This window comes from Seriola lalandi, unplaced genomic scaffold (assembly GCF_002814215.2).
Source record: "Seriola lalandi dorsalis isolate HSWRI2012SDOR001 ecotype SW California unplaced genomic scaffold, Sedor1 jcf7180002054361, whole genome shotgun sequence".
NCBI lineage: Eukaryota > Metazoa > Chordata > Actinopteri > Carangiformes > Carangidae > Seriola > Seriola lalandi.
Window position 1 is genome coordinate 670,953 of NW_019524914.1, and position 17,999 is coordinate 688,951.

At 41.6% G+C, this 17,999-nt stretch overlaps 1 protein-coding gene across 4 annotated transcripts in view; it reads left to right on the top strand.

Moving 5' to 3' along the window:
* crtc3 (CREB regulated transcription coactivator 3) overlaps nucleotides 1-15,722 on the top strand; it is a 33,028-nt gene extending 17,306 nt beyond the window's left edge. For 2 of the 4 annotated variants that reach the window (XM_023408435.2, XM_087174560.1), the window contains 10 exons: nucleotides 1,134-1,237; nucleotides 5,663-5,713; nucleotides 5,792-5,877; nucleotides 6,894-6,943; nucleotides 7,817-8,037; nucleotides 9,144-9,379; nucleotides 9,798-10,010; nucleotides 10,949-11,032; nucleotides 11,712-11,925; nucleotides 12,682-15,722. In XM_023408435.2, coding sequence (XP_023264203.1) covers nucleotides 1,134-1,237; nucleotides 5,663-5,713; nucleotides 5,792-5,877; nucleotides 6,894-6,943; nucleotides 7,817-8,037; nucleotides 9,144-9,379; nucleotides 9,798-10,010; nucleotides 10,949-11,032; nucleotides 11,712-11,925; nucleotides 12,682-12,887 — 1,465 coding nt within the window. In that variant the 3' untranslated portion in view covers nucleotides 12,888-15,722. The remainder of the gene's footprint in view (nucleotides 1-1,133; nucleotides 1,238-5,662; nucleotides 5,714-5,791; nucleotides 5,878-6,893; nucleotides 6,944-7,816; nucleotides 8,038-9,143; nucleotides 9,380-9,797; nucleotides 10,011-10,948; nucleotides 11,033-11,711; nucleotides 11,926-12,681) is intronic. The other 2 variants (XM_023408436.2, XM_087174561.1) reach the window with 1 other exon arrangement.
* Nucleotides 15,723-17,999: the final 2,277 nt, after the last annotated feature.

Consider the following 17,999-nt stretch of genomic DNA (forward strand, 5'->3'; position numbering starts at 1 on the left):
TCAGAGATTAAATTGATATTGATCGTCTTAACTCTCTTTAAGATGGTGAAAAAATGTAATTTTCTGTCAGTATTATTACCAGATGACTAATTTAGGCTGTAAACGTGATGAAACTCAAAATGGTTGCCACAGATTATTAGACGTTTTATTATGAAAATTCTGCTTTAATTGAGGGAAAAAAAGCAGCTTTTTAAAAGCTGCCAGGTTTGAATTGATCAAACTTGAGTGTGATTAGAATAATTTGCGACAATGTAGAAGAAAATTAAGAGTGACGCATGAAAGAAGCAATTGAGGCTTAATGGAGAGCACTAGACAGAGCTCTCAGCTGGAGAGCTATAGGACTCAGGGGTTTGTGTGGGTTGGCCAATGCAAGTGAACATGTGTAAATGTGTGAATTTACAGCTCATATTGGACTCTAGACAGACAACCAAGAAGATACTGATTTCGAATCCAATAATCTTTTATAGCTCTTAATTTAAACTATTTAAATTGAATCAATTGGGCAGCTCCCAACACTTTAATCAGTTTCTCAGGAAATAATGTTTAGATCTTAATGTAAAAAATCAGACATGTTAATGGTGTTGAGATGTAGGATGTTGTACAGTTTGGTTGGCCTTGGTGGAGGTATGTGCTCTACTGAATACCATTGAAGTGCCAGTACTGAAACAGCTAGTGGAAACATATAGACTGGATCCCTGTCAAATTAGTCCAGAAAATGATATTTCTGAACTTTTATTAACTGCATTAAAGACAGTTGATCTTCATGTCATGTTGAGAGGTTTTACAAATATTGCAGACTTGTCAGTTTCTCTGTGTTTTCCCGTATCAGTATTATTAGAGATAACAAACACCAGCATGTTTATACTATACTACGATTATTATTTCATCTCTGAGCCAAAACCTGTTTTCATCAAGGACTAATGAAGAATTAGTCCTGTGTTGTGAGGGTGTTTATGTGTAAGGTCAGTGTGAGCCTGCAGATGAATGCAGCCTGTGTGGAGGCAGAGCAGGAAGCTGAATGACTCACTGACCTTATGGTCCTGAGAAATCTTCTGCCTCTGTCCAAGGTGCTGGAACACTTTGCATAATTTCCCTCTTCTTCCTCCTCCCCCCCTCCTCTTCCTCCTACACAGAACCAATTCAGACTCTGCTCTCCATACGAGCGCTATGAACCCAAACCCTCAGGACCCCTTTGGCATGAACCAGCAGATGGGCCGAGGTCCCCCCCAGCGAAATGGTGAGAGTAACAAACACAGCACAACATACTCAGATTCAGAGAAAGCAGTTATTTTACTTGTGTGTCTGTTTGGCTGTTTTATTTAGTTAATGTGACTTTAACTCTACGTCAGCTTACGGAGGCTTAAACATCAGCTCATTTGTACATAATTCAGTCCATTTTGTCTTTTTACTGCATTGTGTTTAGTTTTTCTCTCTACTGTAGCTGCACAAAAAGCTGTATATTATCCCAACACCCGTGAGATCACCAAGCAAATCTTTTCTATTACGGATCTGATCTCATCCTCCCGTTACACCTAATGTTGCATCATCAGACCTCTATCTTGACAAGGTCACCAAGGCCTTGAAAGACTAAAGCAAAAAACTGTAGAAAATTTAAAGCACTGCACCACTCAAAAATGTGTTTTGTTTATTGTTACTATACCTGGATGTTTGAGCTTCAGAATGATGTATGTGCAGAAACTAGAAGCACAAGGAGAGTGAGGAAATCCACCCATGGTCCAATATGCAACTTACACAAGTGTCGTGGACATTTGAAATCTCTAGCGGACACAGAGTGAAAATGGACTTTTCATTGCAGTAGACACTTTATGTTCAGCAGTTAAACCTCTTAAATGAACAGTAATTGCAAACTTTTAAGTTCAGAATTCATATCGCACACAAATTATTCTTCGATATATATATATATATATATACTGCATATCTTAAAAGATTTTTAGGGGAGCTTGTTTAATCTTGAGATTTTTCTAAACCATATACTGTTCTACTAGAAGCAGCTTTGATTTTCCTTACAAGCAAAACATTTGGAATTGACAAAACAGTAAAAACTGTATTTCAGTGGAAACCGCTTATAATGATCACAGTTACACTGATTTGCCACTTTTATGAATCAAAAAGCTTGGGACACAATCATTCCTGTACAAATGCTGTTTAAATAATTTAGTTGTAATAATGAAGTGGTCTTACAGTGTTCACGCTGTGTCTTTTCATTCTTGACAACATGATTTCAAAACCTTTGTTGCAGACTACTGAGAACTGTCATATGTTTAGGTTCGCTTTACTTGTACAAGGTGTTTACACTGCCAGGGTGTAACGACCGCCCCTGCCTGCTCGCCCAGCACAAGTTCACTGTGTGTGTGTGTGTGTGTGTGTGTGTGTGTGTGTGTGTGTGTGTGTGTGTGGTAGCTTTGCAGTCTCCTATATGTTTCTACTTTGACAAAGGAGTCCTGTTTAAACAAATGTATTCAAATTTCTGCTCGGATTGATTTGGGTGCAATGTACTGACTCGGTCTGGCATGTGTTGCTGACCTGTTGTGAGACAAACTTGTGTTGTGTTTTCTCTTTTCGTGGAGTGAGTGTGAGTGACCATGAGGAGCAGAGCTGACAGAATCTATTAGCAGATTAGAAGGAGGTGGAATATTCAGTGTGACATGCGCACCACCAACAGGGGCAGGAAACAGTCTAGAGAGACTCATTCAGATCCACTAGTGTACAGAGACATTACTTCTGACACTCATCCAGTGCATTATAGAGGTGAGAGAGAAGTCCTGGTCACTGCAGCGCAGAGCCAACGTGTGTTTAAACTAGATACCCTCTCAGTCACATGCAGTACGCAGGCTGCTCCTATACTGGGTCCATGTTGTAGTAATCATGCTAGTTTATGGTGTTTGTGTTTCTGTTCCTCTGGTCATTTATTAACAGAGAACACAGTCCATCCAGCCAGCTGCTCTGAGCTCAGTTACACAAATCACTATCAGGCCAACAGCAACGTTGTGTTTATACCTTTTGTAATTGGTCCAAAGACAAAAGAATTCATCCTCCTCTCTCCTCTTTTCACACTCTTCATCTTTTCACTTCTTCACTCGCTTCTCTGCTGAGATGTTTCCATCTGAGCATCCATTGTGTATTTGACAGTGTTTGTCACTTCTGTCTGATCTCAGCCCTGATGAAGTGTGGACTGGATGAGAGAAGTGCTCCTCCACTGGATTACTGCTCACTGTGTTTAGCCAACAAGCTTATACAGGATATTGCTTTAAGATCTGGGCCAAGTATGAATTTCACGTACAAACAGAATCAGCCCAGTATAGATACTTGAATTAGAGCACACTGCCTGTTGTGCTTTAAATGGCTCAGTTGAAAATGTTGCTGTGTGTGACACCAGGTATTTCATGTGCATGGTTGCTTCATGTGTGTTGTACTCATCTCCTGTCAGTCTTTTTAGGGCTGCAACAATTATTGTGATTATGGATGAATCTACCAATGATTTTATCAGTTAATCATTTGGTTCCATCATCATTTTCCCAAAGTCCATGCTGGTGTTATCAAATGCCTGTCCAACAGTCCAAAACCTAAAGATATTCGATGTACTTTCACAGATTTATTAGGAAAACCAGAAAATATTCACACAAGAAGCTGGAATCAGAGTGTTCTTACATTTTTGCTTAAAATAATACTTAAACCAGAGGTTTTGAAAGTGGGAGGTGGGCCTCACCATGGGGGGTCCAAACAGTTTCAGGGGAGGCTCAATAAATGGAAAGGAAAAAATGTTATTACATTAGTAATGAAAAGGAGATCATGAAAATTAGCCCAACTATGTGTTTTTTGGTTAGAGAGAGTTCAGAGATTCAGTAGTTTTTGGGGAATTTTACTGTTTTTCCCAGAGTCAGAAACTAATGAAAGCCTTAGGACAGACATTTTTTATGTATTTGGTTTAGTCTCAAGTTCATCAAACAGCAGTATCAGGCAGTATTGGATCAATTGTTGAGTCTCTATGGGATCAAATAACATAATAGTGATACCATCCAGGAATTAAGTGAAACAAAGCAGGTAAACTATAAGGTGGCGTGAGGCGCCTTTTTCCAGGGTTTGTCAGAGGGGCGTCCCACAGTCCCTGACTTAAACGATTAATCAGTTCTCAAAATATTTGCTGATTCATTTTCTGTCCATTAATCAGTTTCTGGTGCAGTGTCTCTTTCAGTGCAAAGCTGCCAGACCTAGAATCAGGCCGTTATGGTTAACTGTACATGTCAGGAGTTAATTATATTTGCTCAAAGATGAGATCGGCCGCCTGTGGATTGTCACATACAGTACTGTCTTCTTGCATAACCTGCTGTATATAGTCCACCAGCACATAGTGCACATAGCTGCACAGGCTGTATATCCTGTCCTCTAAAAGAGGCTATGACACCAACCTGGTTCATGTTGGGGGATCAGCAGTGCTTCCTCATCGCCTCACTGCTGCCGCCACAGCAGCGCGGAGAGCTGTGAGGCCCCAGGGCCTCGTTGACACCTCAAGGTTTCAGCTGGTTTCGAGTGGTGTTAAGCCCTCGCTGATTAAAGAAGCATCTAACTAGGAATTACAGCTATGAGTCACAGTGCCGGGGTGGAAGTAGTTAGGAGCAGAGGAGTTCAGCTACAGTCTTTTTGGTGTCTCTTTTTCTTTTTTTTTTTTTTTAATGGAAAAGGAGCAGCAGCAGTCAGAGGAGCTCTAACGGTACCTGTGCAGCTGACAGGCCTCTGACTGCTGGTATGCTCTTCACAGTGATAGCTTTCTCTTAATCCTGAACATTCACACACACAAACTGAATGCATTGCACGGTGTAAGAAATCCAGCCAGGGAAACCGGCCAGCCATTTTCCATCCCAGTTGTCCTGTTTCTGCCCTTTCTGTCCTTTGTCCCTCTGCGAGCAACAGCGACCAGACACCTTTTGAAAAGGGGAAAGAAATGATGCTAGACTTGTTGTATCGCCTCATTGTCCCATCTGTTCCTGCAGCATGAAAAGCTGCCTCTCAAAATGAATGGGCCTCAGAGAGAAATGAGAGCATGGAAGGAAGAAGGAATGGGTGGGCAGTTGATCAAAGGCTAATGTAAGAGAAGCTGAGCTCAAGTGAATGATGAGGAGACGGAGAGGAGAAACACATTTTTTTTTTCCTAATAAGCAACAGAGTGCGCAGGAAGTGTTGTTGCTTAACACAAGAGTTAGACAGAATAGAGAAAAGTTAAAAGGAGGAGAAGACAAAGGCTTGTGTATCTGGCATGGGGTCTGCAGTGAAAAGGAAGAGAAAGAGCCTCTTTGTGGCATGAGGAAAAACAATGGCCCTCTCTTTAGTCCTCATCAGTCTGTGACCCCCTCCACCCCCTCCACCCAACTTCTCTCCCCCCTTTTCCTCATCTCTGCGACTAATAACATGATGCCAGATGCCCAGCTGTTGTGTTTATGAAACTGCACAGTAATTGCGGAGTGTATTCCATCGAGCCTGTTCCTGTCACAGGGACTGATTATTGTTCCAGACATGTCGGAATGATTCAAACAGCTGGTTAATATTGAACATCCTCTAATGTTCCTCTGCTTTTGTTTTTATGTCTTTCTTTATTTCTCCATCTATCATCCCCCTCCTCTTTTTTTATGTGTTTGTTTCCGTGGAGGCTGGCATGTAGCCAGTGTGAATGAGGCAGAGGTGGATGGCTCCGGAGACGGTGAGTAGGATTTTTCTTCAATAACCATCGTGTCATTGGTAGAAAACATTCAATTAAGGTGTACCCTCTTCTCTGCAGTGTTTTCCTTCCCCACCCTGGCTAACGAGGAGAGTCTAATAGGTGTCAGTAAGCCCCTTCCCAAGCAGCTGTGGGAGGCCAAGAAGGTGAGACTGCTGCTTAAAGTTACAAAAAAAAACCTCCAAACAGCGACTGTAATAACGGGATCAGACCTCCCTACATTCATTTCTATGTAGAATGGTCACGATGCCAAATTAGGTTGCGACACCTTAAATTCCTGCCGTGCCTGAGTCGTGAGATGTCGGATGCTTGAACGCGTTGAACCAGTCTTTCCTGTGTGACGGTAGAGAGGTGATTGGGCAGGACGAGCCAGACACAGATTTCTAGGATCGGGGATGTCAACAACCCTTGGCCTCCAAATCATGACGGAGGAAATCATAGATGTTGTCAAACTAGATGAGGAAAGGCATGAGGAAATAAGTCATGACAGTTCGCCTCATGAATTGTTCTTGACGCAGGATCGATCATCTTCCACTGTTACACATTACATGAGATAAAGGACAAACTGTCATGCCCAGCGCTCCTGACAATCAGTGTCTTTTGGACCCAGACATTACTTTCAGTTCCCAGGTCAGGCGCCCAACCCAGAATGAGGTGATGGTTCAGGTTCCTGGAGCAGTACAGTATCTTTGTTAATGTGAAGCTTTCCACATTGTGGTGGATTTCAGGCGCCATGTGGCTCATAACATATATAAAAAAAAATACGTTGATCCGACCAGCATCTGCGCAGATACTGAGCTCATTATGCAGATCAGGGTCGATCCACATTAAATCCAGTTTCTTTGTCACTGTCAAAATAAGAATTTGTTTCTGCCCCCATGCAGTTACACCTGGGGGAGCTTTTAGTGCCACAGAAATCCCCTCCTCATGTTACCTTCCAAAAATGATTCCAACGAGTACCACGTCGTGAGATACACAGGTTTTTCATTTTGGGGGGAATGAGAGCACTGATGTCTGATGAGAATTGTTATGATCTGGTTGAGGCACAGAGCGAAAATGAACGTTCAAGGTTTTTTTTTTTTTTGTTTGTTTGTTTTTTGTTTGTTTTTTTTCAATATGCATCAGTTTCTATCACAGTTGTAATTTTGTGTTTCTGTTTCAGGTCCAGTCTCTGGCATCGAGGCCTAAATCCTGTGAAGTGCCTGGAATCAAGTAAGACCCATATCATTGTAACGTTACACAACACATTTTAATGCCACTGTGGCCCATATCATATTCCTGTCACTGAAAATAGGATATGGCCGTTTTCCACAGGCGGCCGGTCAACAGAAACAATGAAATCCTAGAAATGAAATGCCACACATTCCCACCGTGTCGAACAGGATGTCTGTGATCCTCTTTACACCTCCAACTCTTTTAACTCGGAGGAACAGAGTTATTACGATCAGATTCCTTTGGCATTGTTCAACGACAGTTTGCTAGCACTATTGTTTTCCAACTGTAAACCACCTCCTGTGTCACGTTGCCAGTAGATGATACAGATCAGACAAGATTTACAATTCATATCAATATTATTATTATTATTATTATTATATTATATATCATTATACAGACCGTGATACAGTCTTCTGAGGGGCCTTATGAGATTTAAGACTCTTAGAAAACCCTTTTGTTTATTGTGGAAATAAATGATTAAACAGTGATAAATTAGCTGCTTTGGCTTCTTGGTTTCACACTTTCTCTTTTCCCGAGAGAGAAACACTGTTTGTGTGTTTGTGGAGGCAAGCATTTGTTGTGCAAGATTGTGTGTGTGGGGAAAGACAACAATGAGTCACAGTTGCTGCTCATATGCTGTTAATGCAGCATATGAGCAGAAATGGAAATTGGAGAAATAATAGAGGAAATAGAGAGTGGGTGGAAAAAAGAAGCGGCTAGAACAAGTGGATGAGAGTCAAAGAAACATCTTGTCAATTTGAAACGGCATTGGAGGCACATTTAGTGGCCCTGCCTTTAATTATGCACCATATTTAAATGAATTCAAGTGGATTCTGAGTGTCGGTGTGTTTCTGTCCACCTTCTCTGCAGTATATTCCCATCTCCAGAGCAGAACCCCGGTCTGTCCCACTACCAGGGCTCGTTAAACACCGGCGGCTCCCTGCCCGACCTCAGCAACCTTCACTTCCCCTCCCCGCTCTCCACCCCGCTGGACCCTGAGGACAACGGAGGGTATCCCAACCTCAGCGGAGGCAGCAGCACCGGAAACCTGCCGGCCGCCATGATGCACTTAGGCATCGGCAACTCACAGGGTGGGTGGAGTACAGCTTTGTGCGTGTGTGTTTTGGACTTGTGTCCCTATTTTTGATCCTTCATTCCCCAATTGGCAGGCACACAGACACAAACGAAATCTATTCCACATTTAGCTCCTATGCTTTGTTGACGTTTGTTTATTTTTTTCTTTTTGCAAAATATATTTGAAGTTATTATTGAATTAAAAGTCATTACAGTGATCCCCAAAAAATATAAACTGGACAAAATCTGTGAGCAAACAGTATCACTTACTGCTTTATGTTTTGAGTTAAAATTATTGTTCTATTCACTTAATCTCTCAATCCACCATTTTATCCACATTTGGTGACTCTCGTTCCTTTTTTGAAAAACACTGGACATGAGTCAGACTCATGGTATTTTCATGAATGTTTTGGTCCTCTCATTTGTCTTCTTGTTGGATTTGGGGTATCTGAATTTACTAGTGGAAGTCAATCTTCATCTTTGGGGTTTGAGTCTTTGTAGGTTTAATAACCTGAAGGTTTGTTTCAGCTTTAGCCTTAAAGTTGGGAACCGCTGCTCCAGTGTTTTGAGCAGGATCCAGGTTTCTCCCTCTGCCAGCAGACCGACCGTGCATTATGGGCAGCTCATTCAATGATCTCTCTGTCTCCAACTTCCTCACTCTGAACTCCGTTGCCTGATCGGATCACACCCACCGCTGCTCCCTCTCAGTCTTTCCTCTCTGTACTTTGTGAGTAGGATGTGTGGTTGGGCTGCCATGTCGAACACAGTTCAGCTTGGCCGAGCACCAAAGTGACAGAGGAACTTTGACCCTGTTTTGGCTCGCTACAATCAGCTCTTTTCTTTTCCCCTCAGTCTCTCTCTGTCCTCTCATTTTCCTTTCCTCTGTGCTCCATCTTTCTCTCCCTCCAATCACACAAAAGTCTAGTGTTTTGGGTTTAAGACTGGAGAGCGCACTGGAAAATCAAGTGCATACTACATCATAACTTCCACATGTTCTCCTTGGTTTCTAAGGGCCAATATCTGCTTTGGATCCATAGCTGCCTTATTAGTTTCATTGTAAATGTACATTTACGCTCTGGTGCTTTTTGAACCTGTTGTCATGTTGTCTTTACTGTCCCGGCAGGACTCTCCTCCTCTCTGAGCAATCCCTCAATTCAGGCGTCCCTCAACAACTGTCAGCTGCAGTCATCGCTCAGCAATCCCTCCATCAACTCATCCCTGCGTCTGTCCAGCAATTCCCCCCGGCGACGTCCCGCTCCCATCAGCCCCCTTACCCTGTCTCCAGGCGCTGAGCAGCGCAGGGGTCTGGCCAAGCAGCTGTCTCCCACCATGTCCCCTTCACTGTCCCCCATCACACAGGTACATATACGTCACACAGTTCCTTGGTCAGATGAGGGATTGTTCATTTTGTAGTGTTTGTTATGTGGAGATAAACAAAGATAATACATTTGTGGTTGTGTTGTGTTGAACTTTGGCTTCAGTGTCATTGCATTTTGTAGACTGACACTTGAAAGAAAAAGAACCTGCTGTCAGAAATAATGTAGCACTACGACACGTCTGTAACAAGAGAAAAAGTACAATTATATAAAATGAAATCCAAATCCCCAGTAAAATTCCTGCCATTGCAAAACACTGGTGCAATTGTTTTTACCCTGTTTTTGATGGGGTCAGTGTAGCTGAGTAATGACACTGCAATCAGAATAAATAAACTTCAAGTCTTTATTAAACTTGTATTCAGTCTGTAGTGACTCCTGCTGGCTTCTTCTGTCCTGTGTAGGGAGTTGCTTTGGATACCAGCAACATGCCAAGGGAGCCGCCCCCACCCTACCCACTCTACCAACAATCCCAGCACGCAGTGGACCAGAGCCGACAACGCCAACAGCAACACCAGCACCAGCACCAGCAGCAGTCACAACAACAGCAGCAGCAACAGCAACAGCAGCCTCTCTCCCCTCTCCAGAGCATCCCACTGGACTTCAACACGAGCCAAGTAAGTGCCATGAAGGCCGCCTTTGTCTGGGTGTGTGCACATGGGCACAGAAACACTCAACATGTGCATTGTTGATTTAGTTTGTAATTTTATTTTTTATCTCCCTGCAGAGGTTAGTGTAGGAGATTAGATTCAGTGTTGTAGTTCTGTTAACCAGCACTTATTTGAGCAATTACAGCTACTCTGTAGTTTGTTTTTAAACTTAATGGACCTAAATAACAGATAGAAATATTTTGCGAATGTTGTCTATGTAACTATAAATGTAAACTTCAGTAATACCTCTGAAAATAAAGACATCAGTACCGTGGAGAATACACAGATCATACATCTGATCATTAACAGTTATTCAGGCTGGTGAGGTGTGATAGGTGTAGACACATATGCTATTTTTATTGTGTAAGTGTGGCTGCCAAATGTACCACCTGCACGTTTACAAACAGTTTTCATTATTTTATCCTTTTTTTATTTTTTTCGTAATTTTTTTAAATAATAATGGAAAAAGTCCATAAGAATTTCCCAAATGTCTCGTTTTGTCTGAGCAACTGTTCAAAACTTAAAAATATTCAGTTTATAATTATAAAACTAAGAAAAGCAGCAAATCCATTTTGGAGAAGCTGGAACCAATAATAAACTATTGAGACAATTTATCTATTATCCTGATTTCAGAATAATTTTCTGTTGATTGACTAATCCATTAATCAACTGATCATTTCAATCCAAGAGAAGCTTAATGGTTATTTGATTTTAGTCTCAATAATTACATTATCGTCCAACTGTTAAAGCCTGGTCTACTCCACTTCAATGGACCACTGTAAAAAAGAAGTGATTTATTTACATCACACACGTCATAATAATAAACTTATAAACACACAAACTTGCAGACCACTTGTTGTCTGATGACGATCTGATGTTTTGGGCCTCTGTGTCTTCCATGACAGCACAACAATATGGCAACACTCTTCACTGACCCCTTCATGGAGCCTCAGTTCTCCAATCGCCAGAGCAAGACCCTCCCCTATCAGGTACCAGTTGACACACACACATGTACCAGTTGACACACACACACACACACACACACACACACACACAGTGTATGAATGTTGAATGCACAAAGCAGTGCACGTATTTTCAGTCAGAGTTCATCTCCACAGAGACATGTCAGCAAGGTTAAGTTGTCTCAACAAGGATAAAGACTTGTTGGCCTGTTTTTCCTTATCAGCTCCGATGTGAAGGCCAACAAATGCAGACAATATGGATGTGAACATGCGTAGTGTTTTTAATGGGGGACATACGTAAATATAAACATTTGTAATGGCGACAATCACAACTTCAAAATGTACTTGTTGCAGAGCCATAAATCATTTACACAAACAAGTTTCAGTATCAGTAACAGTATCATTTCTTTAACCAAGAAATGATTTCCTGCAGTTCCTCAGGGCAGATGTCTCTGTGGTATCAGCTCATGTCCCCATGAGAAGGTTGTTTGTTCCCTGCAAGGTTAGTTCATCAGCAGGATATATACAAATCTTATCAGTGGATTTTTATGTCATTATAATCCTGTGTCACTAAGTTTTTCAATGTGCTGTCAATAACATGAGAAAACACTGTAAACCACTCAAAGACACACATCAAACATGCTGCCAAGGGTAAATACGACGACTGATTCTCATGTGTCTCTTCTCTCCACCATCTGCCGTCTAGTTGGACCAGTTCAGTCTGTTGGAAAACACAATGAGCTCCACAGCAGGGGGTTCTTGCTTCGACCCTTCATCCTCTTCCTCATCGCTCTACTACTCTCAGGTTGCTCTCTCAGGACTGGGCGGCAGCCACGGCAGCCTGCACGACCCCATGCACATGAGGTCCAACATGCTGTACTCCAACTGCAGCGGAGGACTACCCAACATTATACTCACCGGTCAGTCCAACGGGCTGATTGACTGAATTATTTGTTTGCCTTTTTAAATCTGCATTAGTTGATGTTTAGCCACTAGGGGCAGAAAATTCCCCAAACAATCCGACAGACACACAGTCCGGTGGAAAGATACGAATCACAACTTCCTGTCAGGACTTTCAGAATAAAATGAGAGAGGACAGAATGCAGAGCATGATTCAGATGATAGCTAGCGAATCTACCCAACAACATTGTCATATGATCCTTTGGCCAGATCGTCCACCCTTACAGTCAGTCTGGTAAAGTTCTTCTGTGTATTGCAAAAAAAAAAACAAAAACGTGGATTTGGAGAATTGTTCCAGCACTATTAAAGAGGCTAAAAAGTTCAATAGATCTTCAGAGTTATGACTGTTCACATTACATGCAGTCATTTGATTCAGTTAATTAATGATGTTTGACTACTTTGATTATATTTATGATCTAAGACACGAGGGGAAATGATTTTGGATTAAAGGTAATGAGACTGGCTATTGGACAATGTTTTTCAACCACCACTGGTGTGGAAGAGATTTGCTGTGTGTCTGTGCTGCCTCGGGTTCCAGCTGCAAGCTGATATTTGGGTCTAATTATGGCTAAAGTTCGAACTCAACAGTCATAAATGGAGGAGTGTGTTGGATGTGTTTAGTGGCGAGGGCAGTGAGACTGTTAACTATAGCGAGAGAAAGTGTTTTCCAGACTGGAGGAAACATTCACCCACCATCATCTGTTTCTCTCTCCCAGATGACTCCAACCCCAGTCTGTCAAAGGACATCAGCAGCGCTCTCTCTACGGTGCCAGAGTGCTTCGACTCAGAGGGAGGCTTCCCGTTGGAGGACGAGCTGCGCATCGAGCCCCTTAGCCTGGATGGCCTGAGCATGCTCAGCGATCCGGACATGGTGCTACCGGACCCATCTGTGGAGGATACTTTCCGCAGTGACAGACTCTGAATGTAAAGATTGTCACAGGTTTCAAGGAAGAACACACACACACACATGGATTTGCAGTGTATAGAGTGTACAGATCTGAATATGCATGCTAACAATCTCTGTAGGGCCACTGTGCATGCATCCACTGCCACTAAGATTCATTAAATGTGAAAGACATGAACACCGTGTACACAGTCATGCACACTTTTTTAGAGGAGGCGACTTGTGAACAAACACTGTTTACACCTGCTTCATGCAAAGTTACCCTCACACAGCTTGTATTTGTCAGTCGTTATTTTAAATGAGGTGGAGTGATGCAGTTAAGGGTTTGAAATCAGCACTGGGAGCAGATCCACAGGTCCAGCTCTGAGACCCTGCGTCTGCCCCTCCAACCAAAAAAGACTTGGACGAACACGTGAGACGATACAGCGAGGAGCCCAAGTCGAGGAGCTTCTTTTCTCTCATCACCAGCTCATGGCCCCCCTGAAGCCATAGCAACCTCATCGCCATGGTTACACACCGTAGCAACCCTGTTGCAGTGCTGAACAGCAGCAGAAATGCCAACACGCAATTTATCTTTTTTTTTTTTTTTTTTTTTTTTTTTTAACAGCTCCAATAATATGAGTGAATGGGAGCCCCAGCTGCAGGTCCTGCTCACAGCTGAGCAGTGACGTGTTGTTGGTGAAACATCTGGCAGCCCACTTTTCTTCAGGTGAAGCAAAATCCAGCTGTGTCGTGGCTGCTTCATGCTCTCAAGCAATCATGGTAGAAATGAAGACTAAAGGAATTAGAGTTTTGTTTTCAATGTATTTCTTTGGTATCAGATTATTTTTAAAATGTTTGCCACCAATTTATAAATATATATGTACAACATACATATACAAGCCTCACTTTCAGTCTGATTAGAGTTTTCAAACTAGAGACAAAAAGGGCAAACTGTTTACAAAGATGAGATTTTAATAAGTAAATATTACTAAAGAGTATAGATTTTTTTGAATTTCTAATTAAGAAATACAATTCTAAGATGTATTAAATAAATGCTATATTTTTCCGTGCGATCTGGATGGATGGATGTCCCCCCCCCCTCTCTGTCATAGAAGAGTCAGCTGTGATTTCCTCTGGCAGAACTTTGACAGCACTGGGACAGTGTCAAGATCCACTTTAAGAAAGGAACTTCACATTTTTGACTTTTTTTTGTTTGTTTGTTTTTAAAAATATTTTTATGTACATTAATTGCGTATGTTTTATTTTACATTTTGTACCAACTTGTAATGGCGCTTGTACTGTACTTTAAATCTTGTGAATAAGGGCATGCGCTGTGCTACTGTGGATCGATTATGTCCCAAATATCTGTTTGCATCCGGCTTCCTGTCCCTGTGTTACGGCAGCACAGTAAACCCCCCCCCCCCCCCTCCCCCTTTCTCTGTGGCTGAGCAGTCAGATTGACTCACTCAGAGAGCAGACTGTGATCATGTGGACATCGGACATCATGTAACATTGCACTTAACCTTTTTTTTTGCACTAATTGGTTCACATTGTGTAGACGAATAGTTTTATACCAGGTAAGAGTGTTATGTTTTTTTTTGTTTTTTGTTTTTTTTTTACCTGATAACCCAAAGAAGTTGAATGAAGCCATTAATAAGAAAAGTAGTCATCGCACATACACACAGTTCAGAACACCAGCAACAGGTGTTAGCTTTTGAGGTGATGTGAGAAAACTGATGACATTTATTTTCTGGGTTTGACCATGAGCTCATATTTACAGTTGATTATGTAATAACTGGGCCATTTAGGGCATTGAGTGCCCCCTAGTGTCTGTTTTAATAAAGTCAGAGAGCTATTTTTAATATTGATTATTACAAAGCATTTGGAGCTGCTTCTGATGTTGCTCCTTTTAGCTATGCAACTTTTTTTCAATTCATGAGCGAAACCTGTTGAACAGGTGCAACTTGTACATTATGCAGCGTACACAATGTGCGGGATCAAATTCGCTAGAAATCACAATATTACATGTGTCCAGTGTCCACAGTTAGTGTTCATCTGCATTGAACTGATCGACAGTCAGAACAAGAGCGTTTGCAGTGAATGATTTAATGGAACATTTTTGGATTGCAGGCAAAATGCTGCATGGCACTGTTTGTGTGTTTTCTTCCTTTTTTTTTTTCTACTTGTCAGTCAGAAGGTGTAATACCTGCACTGTGTGGACTGTGGGTTCTTTCAGAGTGTGTGAAAGAGATTCAGTGTGATTATCTGTCAAATACAAAATGAAGAGAGGTGATGGGGTTTTTTCACGAGGTGGTTTTATAAGAGTTTATATTCAGTTTCAGCTGTTATATGTTTTTATCTGCTCTGTTGTTAACTCTGTTAGACAGTGGGTAAGTGATGGAGCCACTTTGCATTTTGATGATATTTTAGTTTATTCCTGCCTCTGCCTCTGCCCCGGCCTGTTTCCTGCTGTCTAAACGCCTGCCTTCTGCTGCCTTACTTTGTTGTACTTTTCATATTCCAGCAGTAACCTGTATCAGCTTATAGCCACTTCCCTTTAGCTTTAGCTCTGTTTGGTACTAACTGCCCGTGATCGTTTTCTGTCACGTAGTATCACTGTTTCATTTGTTTGTTTGTTTTTTTTTTTTTTTTGGTGTCTTACTTTTTTTAGTTGCATATTAAAATGTACAGTTCTGTTATTTAAAGAATGTTTTTGTCCACTAGTGTTACTACTTTTTTTTGTTTTTTTTGTTTTGTAATGTCAACCCCCCCCCCAAGATATAAAATTTTCTTAGTTTGTAACGTATGTTATAGTGCTTATCTTTCTGATTTAATATAAACAATAAAACTATACTGTGTATGAAGTCTAAAGGTTATGTTGTTTTGAAATGTCAGAGGATGTGGTCATTGTTTTGGCCAGTAGATGGCAGCAGTGTGGTGTAGGTCAACAGTCCATCCTACAAAACACTGGGGAAAAAAACACATGCAGCTTCTTCATTGCTTGATTTATTTTGTGTTCAGCTCTGTAAACCTTTCCATCTGTTTTATTTTTTTAAACAAACTAATAGACCATCAGTTCAGGAAGAGACGGTGAGCCAGAGGTGATGCTGAATCTAATGAAGCTCAACACATGAAATGATCTTTTCCCTCGTGTCTTAATGTAATTCGATGTTCGCTCTCTGTCAACATTCACGGAACCACATCACCAGGTTTTTCAAAGTTTCCTCACTTTCAAAATGTAGATTCTTACTTTTCAATGTATCAGTTCCTATCAGGCAACATTTTGTAGAAATATCTTGGCTTTTCCTTCAAGTTTTGTCTTTTGTCTTTCTTCTAGGTGTGACATCACTGACCCAGATCCTGTTTTTATATAAAGAAGACTTTACAAAGTGTGCTACTACTTGTTATCCAGCTGCGTCCAGCTCATTCAAAAGCCGACAGTAAGTCCTTTCAGGTGAAACTGATGGCAGCAACACTCTGTTTATTTGCCAAGAACCAAATCAGAGTCAGATGGTAACCATTGATGGTGGTTTCTTCCTACCTAGCAGCCTGCAAAGACGATCGACTGTGGCATTAATCCACATACTTCACTACCAAATTCTTTCTTTGTTTCCCCCAAACAGTGATTCCCTGTGAACAGCAATAAAATAAAAAAATAAAAAAAATATCTTTGACAGAAAGCCACTTGATTTGATGAACTCAGACTGCTGAAGCCTCAAATTAGCTTCAAGTAGTGGAACAAAGTAGATCCTGTCCCCCCGTCACATGGACAGGAAGGACAATTACAGCAAACAAACTGTTTCAATGTACATGCATGTGAGAATTGATTTAAGTGAGCCCTGAAGATATTCAACTATTTATGGTCAATTTTACCATGAAATAGTTGTTGAAATCCATTCTCCATCCATCTCATTTGTGAAGCATAGAATTTATAAATCTGACATTTGGTGCCCAGCAGGTTGGAATCGCAGTCTTTGCTTTCACACACACACACACACACACACACGGTACATACATACATACGAGTGTGTGAGGACAGTATAGTCTGGCAGATGGACAGCGTGGGCTCCTGGAAATCAGCCAAAGCTCATATGTAGAATGCAATCTGGGAATAAGTTCCCAAAACAAGAACACACACACACACACTCACACAGAGTGAGGGGGCTGCAAAGATAATCACAGTCGGTCAGAGCTGGAGTCGGTCCACTAAGTGAGTCTGGGCAGGTCAGGATGCCAGCCTGAAATTCCTCCCAGGATGATGTTAGAGTGTGTGTGTGTGTGTGTGTGTGTGTGTGTACCGTCCAGCTGGTGGGAACCTGGAGAAGCACTGAACTGAGCTGCTGAATGAAAGTAATTAATGAAGTCCGTTAAGCTGCTGGCAGGCTGAGTGTGTACCACAAACCTGCTTCTATTGTGTTTAACTTATTGCTGTGTGTAAAGAACAAATTCTAGCAATGAGCAGTCCATTACAAAATGTAGGATATAAGGATATAATCACTCTAAATTGAGTGGCAGGGATTTTAAAACACAGGTGAAAACTAGAGCTTTCAACCGCGTAACGGTTTTCGTCAGTGGATCGAATTTGTTCTTGGAGTAACACCTGAAATTATTTGTTTTCAGATGCTGTAAAACATTTTTCTTACATCAGTGACTCATGTTAACATCTGTAAAACAGGCCTGTATTTTCAATCAGAAATGAAACCACAAAAGTTTTTAAAGCTGCGGGAGTCAATATTAATAAATTTTCAAAGAATCAAATCACAATGTCTGTGTGAAGGAGGTCCCTCCCTCGTAGTGATGCACGCCACGGAGAATGATCCCCCCCACAGTCTTCCTCAGATCTATGGAGCATTTTAGCATCTTTATCTTCTAGAGCTCCAGGCGTCACGTGACCTGTTTTGTTTGACCGCCATGTTGGCAGGAAAAGCATGAGCAAAGATGACTCAAGTTCACTTCTCACTTTGACACTGAATATTACAAAACTCCACAGATTAAACATTACTAGCACACCTGCAGTGTCCAGACATCTACAATTACCTGATCAACGCACCGTCGTCTTGCTCAGGAGAATCTTTCGAACGTCTGCAAAAGCCTGGACGGGACACGTGACGGAACGACGGTGTTGCTGCGTGTTGCGGGGTTCTGGTG